Consider the following 14605-nt stretch of genomic DNA (forward strand, 5'->3'; position numbering starts at 1 on the left):
GGGGCTTTGGGGTTGGGAGGCACAATAGGCCTGCTAGCCTTTGAAATCTAATGGTTCTATCCTTCCAAAACACCCAGAAGCTGGGCAAAAAAGGACATAAAATTCCCATTTTATGGAGGAGAAAAACAAGAACCAGAGAGGCTAAGGGGCTAGACCCGGACCACATAGCACTGGAGCAGGCAAACGTAGTGAGCCCCCAAGCCAAGACACCCACTTACCCCAGCTGAGGGTCCTCAGTATCCAGACAGAGGTTCCTGGAAGCACTGTCCCCCTCTGCCGGCCCACCAGCCCTCCAGGGCCTGGACTCTGCAGAATCTTCCAGAATATTTGAGTCTGGCCCCAGGACTAGGCCATTGGTGAAGGGAAGGCCAAGGCTGAGGCCATGGAGAGCCATGTCCAGGCCCTGTGTAGGCTCCTCAGCGTCCACCAGAGCGCCCCTCATCTCATGCCCTGGGCTGTTATAGCTACTGTTCAGGTCCTGACTGTGTGCCATTCCATTCTGGACCCCAGGTTCTTCCTCAGGCTCCAAGCTGGGGTCCCAGGCAGCACCACCTTCCCCAGGTAGTACAGATGGAACCTTATCCTCATCCATGGCAGCCACTACGTCCTCCCTGCGCTGACTGCTCCTGGGACTCCCCTAGACCTGGAGGTGAATGAAGAGATAAGGAGGTGAGTCAGACAGGGCAGGTACTGAGGGGTCTAAAGCCCAGCAGAACCAGCACCAGGCAGCCTGCCTGGGGACAGGAGGATGGCAGAGATGATCTTCTCAGGACCTCCTGGCTGGAATATGGGTTTGGGCTGTGGCATCCTCAGGCAGTAGCCCTGCTCAGGCCAGTCCCACTCACCGTTCCCCTGACCCACATTCACCCTGTGTGCCCCAGTCCTGCCTTCCCTGTTACCTCTTACATGTCTCTGTTGTGCCCTCTAGAACCCACCAAGCCCTGTGAGAAAGATCCAGGTTGGGAGAAACTAGGGAAGGGCCCAGGACTTCTCCAAACTCCCTCCCTTTCCTGCTGGTGTATAAGGTAAACAAAACTCCAGGCTGACAGCAGCCAGTGCCCTTGTTTCTTTCCATCTTCTCACCCTGACTCCAGGAGCCAGAAAAGAGTGACTCTGTGGGTGAACGGAGGGAACTGAGCTGGGGCTGCCTTCAGAGGGAGATTTAAGAAAGGAGGAAAGGAAGCCATCAGAAGTGCAGCTTCATCAGACCAGACGCCAACCCAGAGAAACCAACCTGAGGCCCCACGGCAGCCATCCCCAGGCCCAGCGTGAGGCGCTGTCCAGGGTGCTGGGCGGTGAGGCACCACCCAGGACCCTTGCCTACAGTCAGCCTGCCTTCGCTGCCCAGCTCCCAAAGCCCTGGCTGTGCAACAAGAAAGGTGAAGGGGGGCCAGGGTTCCCCTCCACACCAGGACCCCCAGAGCTCACCCAGCCTTGAGGAGGGATGCCATGGAGCATTCTGGGGAGAGCACCGGAAGGGGAGCTGGGCCCTGCTCTGCCCAACTCACTGTGTGACCATGTGTGGGGCTAGGTTGGGCCTCCTTACTGCCGCAGCCAGGCCAGCCCCACTCCCCTCTGCCCTGTTTTGGGTCTGTACCTCTTCTTAAAATGAGGAGACCTGTTTCACTTGCCATCCCCATCCCTGCCCCCTTTTAAAGTTGATCAAAACCAGCCCGCATTTCCCAGAGGCTTCCTGCCCAATCTAATCTCAGATGAGAGGACAGACGCAATGGGCTGCGTCCTGGCTCCCCCTCAACCCTGTCTCTGTCCCTGGCCCCACCTAGAGCAGGCTATTTCTGCATCACCCCACCCCGCCCCTGACCTTTGTTACCAGGGATACAGAACAGCCCCTCCAAAAAACTTCCTTCCTTCCTTCCTTCTTCGGGACTCAGCTTCCCCCAGTACCCCCACGCTCTTCTGGAGAAAGGGTCCTGCAGGTTCAGGAAAGTCTGGAGGAGAGGGACTGGTCAGCCTTCCGGGCTGCAGTAGAACAAGTTGCAAGGACAGCAATAAGAATCTAAGTGAGGGGCGCCTGGGTGGCACAGCGGTTAAGCGTCTGCCTTCGGCTCAGGGAGTGATCCTGGCGTTGCGGGATCGAGCCCCACATCAGGCTCCTCTGCTGGGAGCCTGCTTCTTCCTCTCCCACTCCCCCTGCTTGTGTTCCCTCTCTCGCTGGCTGTCTCTATCTCTGTCGAATAAATAAATAAAATCTTTAAAAAAAAAAAAAAAGAATCTAAGTGAGACCTGGGGCGCCTGGGTGGCTCAGTCGTTAGGCGTCTGCCTTCGGCTCAGGACGTGATCCCGGCGTTCTGGGATTGAGCCCCACGTCAGGCTCCTCCGCTGGGAGCCTGCTTCTTCCTCTCCCACTCCCCCTGCTTGTGTTCCCTCTCTCACTGGCTGTCTCTCTCTCTCTGTCAAATGAACAAATAAAATCTTTAAAAAAAAAAAAAAGAATCTAAGTGAGACCCATCCTTCTTCTACTTGCCTGGTCTGAAATGTCACCTGAGGGACTTGTTAAAAAACAGATTATGAGGCCTTCCCCCAAACCTCCTAAACCAGAATCTACAGGGATCGGATACAGCACTCTGTCATTGTTTTTAAAAAGTTGAGTAAACAATGAGTTAGACTCCAAGAGGAACTTCCCACTTAGAGAAGATGAGCCTGGATAGGAAGGTCAGTCTACCTCTCTGGGGGCTTCCAGGGCCTGGAGGGGAGATCTGCCACCGCAGGACCACTTAAGATTCATTTAACCCTTGGTTTTCACACATGGAGAGAAGAGGGCAGGGTAGACAGGGATCTGGGGCCTCAGGCCACCCACCCTGAGCATTTCTCCTAGAGTTTTGAAGACTGCACAAGTGTAAGATTTTACTTAAAAAAACAAACAAAACAAAATAACAACAACAAAAACGTCTACAGATTCAAAAAAAACGTGAAGATCCAGGCTGTAGACTATCTGGGCCCTGATCCTAGGACACCGGGGACCCCAAGGGGCTTGGCACTGAGGGTTCCTTTCTGGTCTGCCCTAAATCCCTGCTGCTGCAGTTGCTATTTCAATCTGTTCCCTCCGGTTGTGTACTCGGAGGGGGAGAACAGGAGGTCATCTCCTCAACTGAGACTTCTGGGGTGGGCGGGTGCATTTCTAAAGAAAAGAGGAGGGGAAATGGGGACTTTTGGCTTACTGCCTGAGTTCTAGTCCTCTGGCCTGCTTTCTAGTCCAGGAGCCTGGATGCCCATTGGATCTGGGGCACAGGGCTCCAACCCAATTCCACCGGGGTGCCTCAAACTCCCACACCCACACATGGAGGCTGAGCCCAGAAGGACGAAGTGCCTCCGTTTTGGTCAGGGCTCTGAGGTCCCAGTGAAGCCTGAGATTTCAAAGCATAAGCGGTTTCCCCTTATGCTCATGCTACACCAACCCCAAAGCCAAGGTTATGAACAAATCAAGGACATCTTGGGAGGCCCCTACCTCATCCCCCAACTTCCAGCAGCTGCCTCGGGCTGGCTCCAGCCCTACCTGCCCTGCCTTGTCCTCCTGCAGCTGGAAGTGGGGATAGAGGTTCTGCCAACACCGGGCACTGGGCCGTGTCCTCAGTTTCTGGGGGTGGGCAGACAAGAGGCAGCATTGAGCTCCACTCTGGGCGGGGGGCCCAGAGTCCCTGCCTGGGCTGAGGGCCAGCTGAGCCCAGAAATAGCTGAGCCAGGACACCCCCTCTCTTTCTGAGCCCAAGAGAGGGGTGCACTGGGGGGGGGGGGGCTTCAGATCAGAGGTGTGAAACAATACCCCAAGCCTTCACTCTGAACCATCATGTACCCTGAGATGCATCACTGTCCCCTCTTGCCTTTATGAACCCATCTGCAGAATGGGAGCATCACCTCTGTTCTTCCCCAGGGCTGGTGGGAGAATTTGAGATCATGAATGCGAAGAAAGCAGAAATCCAAGGAAGAACAAACTCCTACAGAGATCAAGGGAAAAGGCAGCTATGGTCCACTTTTTCCACCACTGCATTTGACAAATGGGGAGACTGAGGCACAGAACCAGGAAAGGCTGTGCCCGAGGTCACACAGTTGAGCAGCTGGCTCTAGAACTCAGGAATAGGTTCCTTCTGAACCTGGATGGGCTGGAGGTGCAAGATGAACCCATCAGATCCTCCCACAAGATCAAGGGCTCAAATCTTCAACCAGGAGACTCTATCTGAAGCAGTGACCCTACCCCCTCCAACCCTGCTGGCAAGAGCAAGGGAGGAAGTACAGCTGGGCCACAGGGCACTGATCCCAAGCAGAAGCCTACAAATGACAGGCTGGCAGTGGTTAGATCCCCTGCATTCTCTCTCAGCATAAACCAGGCCCTGCTCCAAGCAGGGGCTCCTGCTACCCATTGCCCTTGAGATGACCTTGGACTCAGTGACATCTTTTTCAGCTCCAACTCAGGTGGACCCAGGATGATAATGGAACACTGGCAGGGCCAGGGCTAAATGCCAAACCAGCCACTTTCTGGGTCTCAGCTGTGCCTAAGACAACCCTATCCCCCGCCTCACTCTCCCCACGGCAGCTGGAATGAACCGTGAAAACACAAATCACATTATAACCTTCTCTCACTCATAACCCTCCAATGTCTCCCACTGCCCTTCGATTAGAATTCATTCTCCTTAGCATGGCCTAAAAAGGCCTTGTCTAAGCTGGTTCACTGCCCTCATCCCATCCCCCACCCCATCAGCCACACTGGCCTTCTTTCTGCTCCCTGAGCTCATTCCCACCTCAGGGCCTTTGCACCAGCTGTACCCTTGGCCTAGAATGCTCTTTCCCTAGATCTCGAAATGACTGCCTCTCCTGCCACTTAGGGTTCCACTCCAGTGCTGCCTCCTCAAAGAGGCCCTCTCTCACCACCCTGCATTCTCACACTCCTCCACCAAGCATCAGATCTGCTAAGCATCACTTAGAACTGAAAACTCCTTTTTCTATGTGATTCCTTATTTCCTGCCCATCTCCCTCAGTAGGATGTAAGTGCAGGAGGGTGGGGGCTATGTCACATTCACTGTCTCCCCCGGAGCCTAGCACCAAGCCTGGCAAACAGTGGGCAGTTTTAAATGTCTGATGAATGAATAACCTGGCGATTGTCATCATCACTGTTGTAGGCGGGGGTTAAGAGAGGTTGCAGAACATGCTTAGGGTCACAAAGCTGGAAAGCAGCAAGGCTGGTATTCCGCTTACAATGAGGTTGGACTGTCATAGGAATACCTTGTATGGTGACTTCCATGCAGAGATTCAAGCCCGGGACTATGGGAAGCCCAAGGAAAGGTCTGGAGAAGGGGGCCCAACAAAGAGGGTTCCAGGGCCCGACATGCTTTATAAGATAGAGGGGAGAATGCACAGGTACTGAGGCCTGTGTGCATGTCTGTGAGCAAGCATATGGTGCAGGCATTTCTGGGCGCGCGCGCACACACCCACACCTACACCCACACCCACACCCACACCCACACCCAAACACACACACACACACACACACACACACATGAAGGGAGCTGGCCAGCCACTCAGAGGCAGTCCCCCTAGGTGATGAGGTAGAGATGAGGCCTAGGGGCAAGGTTCAGGCCAGCTAGACAGATGTCAATGGGCAGCTGGGACTAAAATCATTCTGCTTTGGGAGAAGCAAGGAGCCAGAAAGGGACAACTCAGTGCTTCAAGTTAGGGTGGGGGATGGGGAAGATAGGCACCCACAGTGACCACAGCCATACCCAGTAGCATCAGGTAGCTGGGTGGGTTTGGAAGGAGATGGGGGAATACAGGCCCACTTGGTGGAAATGGGGACACAGGAGGCAGAGCTGAGGTGGGGAACCCACGGTGCTGAGTACTACCTAGAACAGGCAAAATCTAAGAGCCTATGGGACGTCCAAGGGTACTTGGAAGCCAGGCAGGTTATATGTAGAAGGGAGGGAGATCAGAGAAAATCATTCTGGAATGTCATTATAGAGGCAAATCTGAAACTCCTGTTTGGCCTCCAACGGGCTAGCGGAGTTTGGGGAAATGAAACCCCTCTCTGGCCTTATTTCCCCATATACGTCAGAGATTCCAAACCATTTCCAAGACTTGGACTTTGAACACTTGATGGCTCTGTGGATCCCACCCAGACTCTCACATAGGTACACAACACTTTTGAGTATTTTTGAGAGGCTCAAGGACCCCTGAAGTCCATCCATATACCTTGGGTCTGAACTCCACAAATGGGACAATCTTCACAGACCTCCCACCTCTGACACTGGACACTCACAGAGAGTTCCATAAGGCTACTTGCAAGACAAAGAAAATGATGGATGCCTTTCATTGTCAGAGCTATTCCCTGCCCCTTGGGAGCCCACTCTGGACACCCACATTCGTCCCAATGCCCTTCCCCAAACTTCTACTACATGGCCTTCCTAGCTCGCCCAGATTTTTGCCATGGACTGGGATCGTCACACATACATGAAGAGTTGAATAAGATGATCAGTGAAAAGAGCTGGCGTGTAGTAAGTGCTTAGAACAGACTTTGGCCGGTTGTGCCCCAGGACTCTCCCAGGAAAGGGCTGGGCCCCTGACAACAGGAAGTTCACAGGCAGACCCCTCAGTGGAGACCCTGGTCCCCCATGCCCACCATGCTCCCCACAAACCTCTGCCAAGGAGTCTGGAGGTCAGAGCTCCAAGAGCTGTCTCTAGGCACCGACCAGCCTGGTCACGTGCCCCTTCAATGTCCCAACTGCTTGGGGCAGGGGGAGTAACCAGGATAATAGGAAGGAGTTGTGCACCCAGGACCCTTTGGAACCTCCCTGCCCCCATTCCCCAAGGTGACCCTAATCCCTCCAAACCTACCGGGTCTGCCCAACTTGGAGCATCTCATACAACAAGGGTCTCAGACTGGGAGTCCAGGACGGTGGGTCAGTGCGCTAACTGTATGGTCAGGAAGACCTGCCTTCAAATTCCAGCTCTGCTACCCACAGGCTATGTGACCTCGGGAAAGCTGCCCACCTCTCAGAGCCTCAGCGCCGTCCTCTGTAAAATGTGTGGTGCTAAGAGCATCCGCCTCACAGGGCTGCAGGGAGGACTGAAGGACATGGTGTGGGTGCAGTGCTGAGCTCAGAGCCGGGTGCAAGTGCTCAGGGAAGGGCGGCAGCTACTGCTTCCCAGAACCCTCTCTCAGGCCTGCAGGGGAAAGGGCGGGCTGCCCCCGCTGGGGATGGCATGCGCAGGAGAGCAGCACAGGACGCACAGGACGTTCAGGGGGCCCTGCACACATTGGTCCCTGGCAGCCTGTCAATGGCTCCCAAGGCAAGGGCTTCAGGGGCCCAGCCTGAGGGTGGAGGCAGGACAAAGGCTCCCTCGGGGCCCAGGACAGTGGGCCAGAGAGAGGGCCCCACCCTTTCCTGAGGCAGGTGAGGACCCTACAGTCCTGACCCCACCAACACTCCCACCCGAGGCCAGGCTCCCTTCTCGTTTCCACCTCAAGGCAGAAGAGCAACACTAGGTGCAGGGCAAAGGCCAGGGCCCCGGGCTTTCCTGAAAAGGGGCCCAGGCCCTTCAGGCGGTGCCAGTCCAGGGGTTATTAAGGAGCCCAGCATCACCCTGCTTTCTCCCGCTCAGTTTGGCCCTTGGGGAACCAGCTTTGCCTCGGGTTGTGGGATCTGGACGGCCTTCTCTTTCTCATGGTTGGGCAGGAGGAGGTCCCCAGGGCTGGGTGCACATTTGCATCTTATCTGCATGTACCCCTCAGCCTGCTGGAACTTTCAGGGGCCCCTGGGCCCAGCTCTGCAAAGGTCATTCCTTGACATCTCCTGGAGTACTTCTCTCCCCTCCCCCCAGCCACTCGGCCCCTCCTTCACTCAGCATCTGTGTACTTCTGCAAGTGGATTTGGAGGGCCTCGACCCTGACGACGCTCACGTCTGCTGTCAAATCTCAAGCCGTGCTTAGAGCTGGGCTTCCCCCAGCTTACTTCCGTACAGGGTGAGCCCTCCGTTATCTGGGACCGCAAGGGACTCGGCTATTCTAGCTAAGTGACTGGCCAGTGCTCTGTCTTCCTGGAGCTTCACAGCATACCTGGGACTCTCACTCTGCTTCTTGAGCCCCATTTGACCCATGAGCCTGCAGACTGAGAGTTGAATACCAAGATCTATAACGGACTGAGCAAATGCAAGTCCTCCCCGTCAGCCCTGCCTCAGCTAACATGCCTGATGGAGGGCGGATCTGAGGGTCTTCATCTCTGAGCAGCCGCCGCCCCCCAGTCGGGCTCAACAACAAGGAGAGATGAACCAAGAAATTTCAACCTCCCTTCACTCTGCCCAAGTTTTACTTACCCCTTACTCCCTAGATCCTCACATTCTCTGTCTGCCCCCCATTCCCTAAAACCCCTCTACCTCTCTGCATCTTCCCCTCTGACCTTTCCCACACCCCCACAACCTCTTGATGCTGTTGCCCCGCTTGACACCCCCTCCCCCGCAGAGTACTGCCTCACCCCCATCTCCCCCTCTTCCCCTGCCTGCTCCTGTCTCTGCTTTAGGAATACAGCACAGGGTGTGACTAAGGTTGTGGTCTCCTTGAGGCCGGATGAAGGCAAGCAGCATGTGCATGAAGCCGGCAGGTGGGAACCGGGCTGCAGTGGGCCACTGCACTCTTGCCGCCCATGCCCATCGCAGAGAGAGCCCCTTCTATTCCGCCATAGCCCACTGCCAGAAGATCTGGTGCCTGGTAAACAGCCTCGCCCCTTCATGGACAGTACATGGGGGAGGAGAGAAAGAGAAGAGTCGGGAACGAAGACAGCATTTGGGCCCTGAGCCCCTGGAAGGGTGGAGCTGCCATTCCTGAGACGCGGAAGTCTGGGTGGAGCAGGTCTGGGGAGGAAGACCAGGAACTCTGCTTCGGACAAGTTGAGTTTGAAGGGTCTAGTAGACACCACTGTTGAGATGTTAAAAGAGCCATGGGGGCTCAGGAGAGGGCTCAGAATTGGGGGTATAGATGTGGGAACCGGCAGCACGTAGGTAGGTGTACTTAAAGCCACAGGATTGGACGAAATCAGCACAGCAGTGGGTGTTGATGAGGAAGACCAGCCGTGCAGGGGCTGAGTCCTGGGACACTGCAACGTGCAGAGGTGGGGGCGGGGAGAGTGGGCAGAAGGAAACTGAGTAGGATCAACCACAAGGCCAGAGGCAAACAAGAATGGATGTCCTAGAAGTCAAAGAGAGTATTTCAAGAATTGGGAGAAACTGAATGTGTCAGATCCTTCAGATGAGGACGGAGACTTGGCCACTGAGTGTAGCAACATGGAGGTCAGTGGTGACCTTGAGAAGAGTAGTCGGTGGAAGGGGCTGAAAGCCCGTTTGGAGTGGAGTCAAGAGAGTGGCAGGAGAGGACCAGAGGATAATGAGTCCCAACAACCCTTCTAGGGAGTTCTGCTGTGAAGGAGAGCAGCGACGTGGCGGCAGCTGGATGGAGAACAAGAGAGCTGCCTTGTAGGACAGGAGAAACCAGAGCAAGTGTCTTCTGGTGGAATGATCCAGCACAGGAGGAACTTACAACGTGGGGGGGGTGGGGGCAGTAGCTGCAGCAATGCCTACAAGCAGGCACAGGGGAAGGAGAGGGGTAGCCTTAACCAGGGACAGGAATGCCTCATCCCCAGAGACAGGAGGAAGGCAGAGCCGTGGGTGCAGGTGCTGGGAGATGGGTGAACGCAGCACTGCGAGTCTGAGAAAGTCCTGATTGCTTCTATTTTCTCAAAGAAGCAGTTTCATCAGCTGAGATGGAGGATGGGGAAAGAGGGGCAAGGATTGAGGGTAGAAGACAAAGTGTGAAATAGTCAGCAGGTAGGGGGAGAGGAGATGGACTCAGGACCCATGGTGGGCGTGCAGGACATCACTAAGGACTCACCTGAAGTTCACAGTTTTGAACTTCAAGTGAGACCAGTCAGGATAGTGGTTTTCTTAGCCCCGTCCGGCCGCACAGGTGCCGATGCAGAGCGGGCTGGGTGTTGGATTTAACCAGGGCTGGGGTTTAGCCAAGAAAGTATGAAGAAGCAAATGAGGTAAGGGAGTTGGGGGTCTGCATAAGAGAGATTATCCTGAGCTTTATAGCGGCCCCTGGCCCGTGCTCAAACTCCTTCCCCTGCTGGGCCTGACAGCCCACCACCTGTTTCCTGCTGTGAGTCATGAGTGGCCTTCCCTCTGCGCTGGTCCCGAAATGAGGTTCGGAGAGGCCACAGGTGGCCACCAACACCTGAGAAACAAGCTTCCCACACACCGTTCCTCTAACCTGGAAGGTAACGTGGAAGGTAACTGGTCCACACACTCAGAACTGCATCCCCCATCGCCCTTCCGAGGCCGTCCAAGACAGCTCTCCCCCACTCTAGTCAGATGCCAGGGCCTATCCGTTCTGCCTCCTCCATCTCCCCTTCTCCTGCTCTCCACCTCCCACCTGCCACACCCCGGTCCCAGCAGGGTCACCACCCCATCGACTCCACTCCCACCGTGCCATACGCGGCAGCCCCGAATCCGGTGCCCAGCCTCGCATACTGGGCCACATCACGGCAGTTGACCGGTCCTTGTCCACCACACTGGCCCTGCCAATCCCCCTCCATCCTCCTCACACACACCTGTCCCATTACTCTCCTCTTTAAAGCCCTTGGTGGCTCCCAGTGTCTTTGGAGAAAGGGCCAGCTCATCAGCCCATATTCCAGGCCCCACCCCCTTTCTGCCTGTCTTGGCCCCCTCCATCCCCTCTCCCCTCACTACTTCCTGCCCCTAGTTGTGGCTCACCCCCATACCACCCCTGAGGTTGGGAGTTTCTTGAAGACCTCCTCAGCGTCTACTGAATCACCAGTATGTTGTCTGAAGTACGGGTTCAATCAGTTTTGCTGACCTGGTGCGTGGATGACCAGGTGGATGAAGCTTCTGGAAGTGGAAAGAGAGAGGAATGGCGTGAAACAAAGGGATTCCTTAGCCAAGTGACCTCACTTAGCTGACCACCTATTACAGGACAAGCTGAGGACATCTGCCTCCTGAGGAGAAGCACTGAGAAGGAGGCAAACATCACCTATGGGATATTCTTGCCAAGAAATGTTTAAGGTGGCTCTACTCATGAGCAAGATACAAGACAATCTCAGAATGTGGGACATTCCACAGGAATAGTGACCGAGGCTCTTTAAAATTGACAATGTTATAAAAGACTTAAAAAAAAAAAAAAAAGACAGGGCGATTGTTCCAGATTAAAGGAGACAGAACTAAATGCAATGTGTGATCCTTGAACAAAACTTGTTTTTAAAACAGCTATAAGGGCTATTACTGGTACAATGAGAGAAATTTGAATATGGATTACGTACTAGGTTAAACTGTGTCATTGTTAAACTTCTTGAGTATGACAATATATAGTCATTATGTAGGAAAACGTCCTTGTCTCAGGAAATTCATGCTGAATTATTCGGGGGTAAGTGTTATGATGTCTGCAACTTACTTTCAAAAGGTTCAGCAAGAGAAACACAAATGTGGGTAAAATGTCAACAATTGGCAAATCTAGGTCTCTAGGTGAAGGGGATATACGTGGGTGTTCATTGTACTGCCAGGTGTGACAAGACAAAAAGTTAGGGGGGAAGGAAAGGAGTGGAGGAAGGCACTCCAAAGGGGGGAGTTCAAGGCCCTGCTTGCCTGGGCACGCGTCAGAGAGGCAGCCCTGCACCCCAGCAGGCCACAGCTGGATGCTGGAGGCAATCGAGGCCAGGCAGACACAGCCCTGGTGTGCTCACTACCTAAAAAGGATGAGATCCCAAGGAAGACTTACCTGTGAGCAAACCCACTTAGAAGGACGAGGGCTCTGCAGGAAACAGCCAGCTCCCGGGGGGACCGGCAAGGCAGCCCTGCCCTACCTCTGCCTGAGCTGTGGCAAGCAGCCAGGTCCATCCCAGGCTCACCACTCCCCTCCGAACACCCCTCAAGGGGCGACAGTCTGAGTGTATCCTCCTGTGTGAGGAGCCAGGCTAAATATGGAGCCCCAGACATAAGATGCCGCTCAAAACAGATTTTCCTGGAAAAGACCATCTGGCAAAGGATGTCTAGAACATCTTCCATCATGGGAGGCAGTGTCATTTTCCTGCAAGCAAATGTCCTGAATGGGAATGCCTCAATCCCACCTCTCTAGAAGACTCTAGCTTAGTGCCTCCGTTTGCTCCCAGATGGAAAGGCACACAGTTACCTCCCTCCTAACTTGCATCTCCGAGAAGAAGAGAATGAGACTGGGGACAGAGGTCCAAGCAGCAGACAGCTCTGCCCAGGTACAAATCCTGATTCTGACACTTACTAAGTGATGTCTGAACCAGCAACTTCTTCCTGAGCTTCAGTATCCACCTCCCCAAAACGGAAATACTAGTAGTACCTCCCTCTACAGGTGGTTGTAGGAGAGTACTTAGCCGGTGGTAGTGCTCCCCGTACAGAGGCTTGGGAGGTAATGCCCCCATTCGGAGTCCCTCCCTCTCAGTGCTGTCAACATATTTCCCTATTCAATGGGAAAAGAGGGTTCTTGGGTGGGCAGGTCTCTCCTCCAGCGAGAGGAGGTGAGTAGGGGAGGGCAGCCGGCCCATTTTACTGATTCAGAGATCCCGGGTCACAGAACTTGTAGCTTCTCTGGAAGGTTAGAGCTCCTAGCCTTCTGGGGAAGGGGGTGGAGAATGACTGTATTTGCCCGGGGATAGGGGTTGGGCTTGGACGTAGTCGCAATGCCTCTTACCCACTCTCCCTCAAGCTGCCTGAGTAACCCCATTAAGTAGCTCTTGCTTCCAGGGTCTGGAGGAAGGAGCTAGGGAACCTAAGAAAGTTCAAATGCCTCTCCTTAGACCTAGGCTGCCCATCTGCCTTGGCCAAATGCTGTGCCCTCTCCCCGCTCCCCATTCACCCACCCATCAAGCTCAGCCTGGCTTATCCTGAGCCTGCCAGGAATTTCAGCCCCACTTCCATTGTGGCTAGTGCTTCTGTCCCTAGTTCCCTTCCAGGGTCCCCCCAGGATGGCCCCAAGACAAAAGGGTAGGCTGGGGCAGTGGCCCCCAGGGACTGTGTGGAGACAATGTCCCCAGGTCTGATTCAGAAAGTCCCCAGATCCTCCAGGGACAGCAACAGTCAGAATACCTCCTCTTAGGGAGGGGGCCAGCTGGGCAGGGTGGTCGCCACATCTGGATTCCCTGCTCCACCCTAGCCCCCACAGCGGGCTTTAAGGACCCCTCCCACCCTGCAGCTGCTACGGCCATTATGTGCCTTCTCAGCCTTGCCCGCTGCCTGCCACGCCCCCATGCAAGCCCCTGTTCTAGCAGCAGAGTCCAGAGCTGGGAAGGCCTGGCCGCCAAGCCAGGCTGTCAAAGTTAGGAAACTGGAAACAGAAATAAATCCTCAAAGCTGCTCTGTGGTAAAGGTAGCTGCCAGCAGGCCCCGGCAACCACCTAACACCCTGGGTCCCCTGCCACCAAGCTGCCACTGGCACCCCATCAATGCACACATGTACCTCAGATTATACAAAAGGGTGGGGGACAGGGAGGCAGAGCCCAGAAGGCAATCCGGCCGGCTGGCCCTGGCTGGCCCTGCAGGATGGCCTGGGGTGCTCTGGGGGCGCCCCCACTCCCTGGCCGAGACCCGGCCATCCCCGGGCTTCCTCTCACAGCCCCATCTCCATGACAACCGTATCCTTCGGATGCTCCAGCCGCCACGGAATTGATCTCAAAATGTAGCTTTGTTAGCAGACCCCGGCGGGCATGGAGGGCGGAGGGCGGCGCCCTCCAGCATGCGTTCCCCCCCAGCGTCCCCTCCTGGCCCCCGACCCGACTTCGGGAGAGGCGGGGTCCCGGGGAACGAGGGCCCTGGGGACCAGGTGGCCCCGCGGCCCCACTCACCGCTCCTGGTCCCCGTCGCTGGGTCCAGCCGCTCACGGCGGGGCCATGCGGAGGCCTCCGCTGGACTGACCGTCCCGCTCCGCCGCCGCCTGTCGGGACACCCCGCGCCCGCTTCAGTCCCTTCAGGTGTCAGAGCCGCGGCTGTGGAGAAGCTGAGCAGAGATGGGCGGACGGACGGCAGGAGGGAGGGAAGGAAGGAGAGAAGGAGGGAGGGAGGGAGGAGCGGGAAGGGCGGGGAAGGGCGGGGGGACTGCAGGCGGGTGGGTAGCGGGAGCCGGAGGCGACCGCAGCCACTCGGGCTAGCCCGCCCGCCAAGCCTCCGCTCCCAGGTCCCCACTGTGTGCCCCCACCCGGCCAGGGAGGGTGCGGCCAGCCCCTTCCCGCACAGCCCTGAGCCGGCCCTTTAAGAAAGTGGGGGAGGGGAGCGCAGCTATGTTCCGCACCCCCTACCCCCCCAGCCGGGCCGGCTGTCGTCTAACCCTGGGTCAGATCCAGCCACCGCCCCCCCCAACCCCCGAGGCAGGACCCTTAGCCTCAGACCCTGAGCCCTCAGGCTCCGCTTAGCCCTCCTCCAGGTGAAGGAGGGAACAGGTTCTTGCCCTGCTCCAAAGGTCTGTTCCTCCACTAACTCTTTGCCCTCCTTTCCCCACACAAGCCCAGAGAGACCCTACCAGGATGGGTGACAAGGTGGGCCATCTCCGAGATAGGTAAACTGAGCCTGCCCT

General features: G+C 55.9%; 1 protein-coding gene across 1 annotated transcript in view; it reads right to left on the reverse strand.

Moving 5' to 3' along the window:
* PSD2 (pleckstrin and Sec7 domain containing 2) overlaps positions 1-14291 on the reverse strand; it is a 51264-nt gene extending 36973 nt beyond the window's left edge. Inside the window, exons 1-3 of the mRNA XM_045794536.2 lie at positions 13881-14291; positions 10771-10905; positions 219-643 (exon numbers count right to left, since the gene is read on the reverse strand). Coding sequence (XP_045650492.2) covers positions 219-592 — 374 coding nt within the window. The 5' untranslated portion in view covers positions 593-643; positions 10771-10905; positions 13881-14291. The remainder of the gene's footprint in view (positions 1-218; positions 644-10770; positions 10906-13880) is intronic.
* Positions 14292-14605: the final 314 nt, after the last annotated feature.

This window comes from Ursus americanus, chromosome 5 (assembly GCF_024610735.1).
Source record: "Ursus americanus isolate L20-20 chromosome 5, mUrsAme1.1.p, whole genome shotgun sequence".
NCBI lineage: Eukaryota > Metazoa > Chordata > Mammalia > Carnivora > Ursidae > Ursus > Ursus americanus.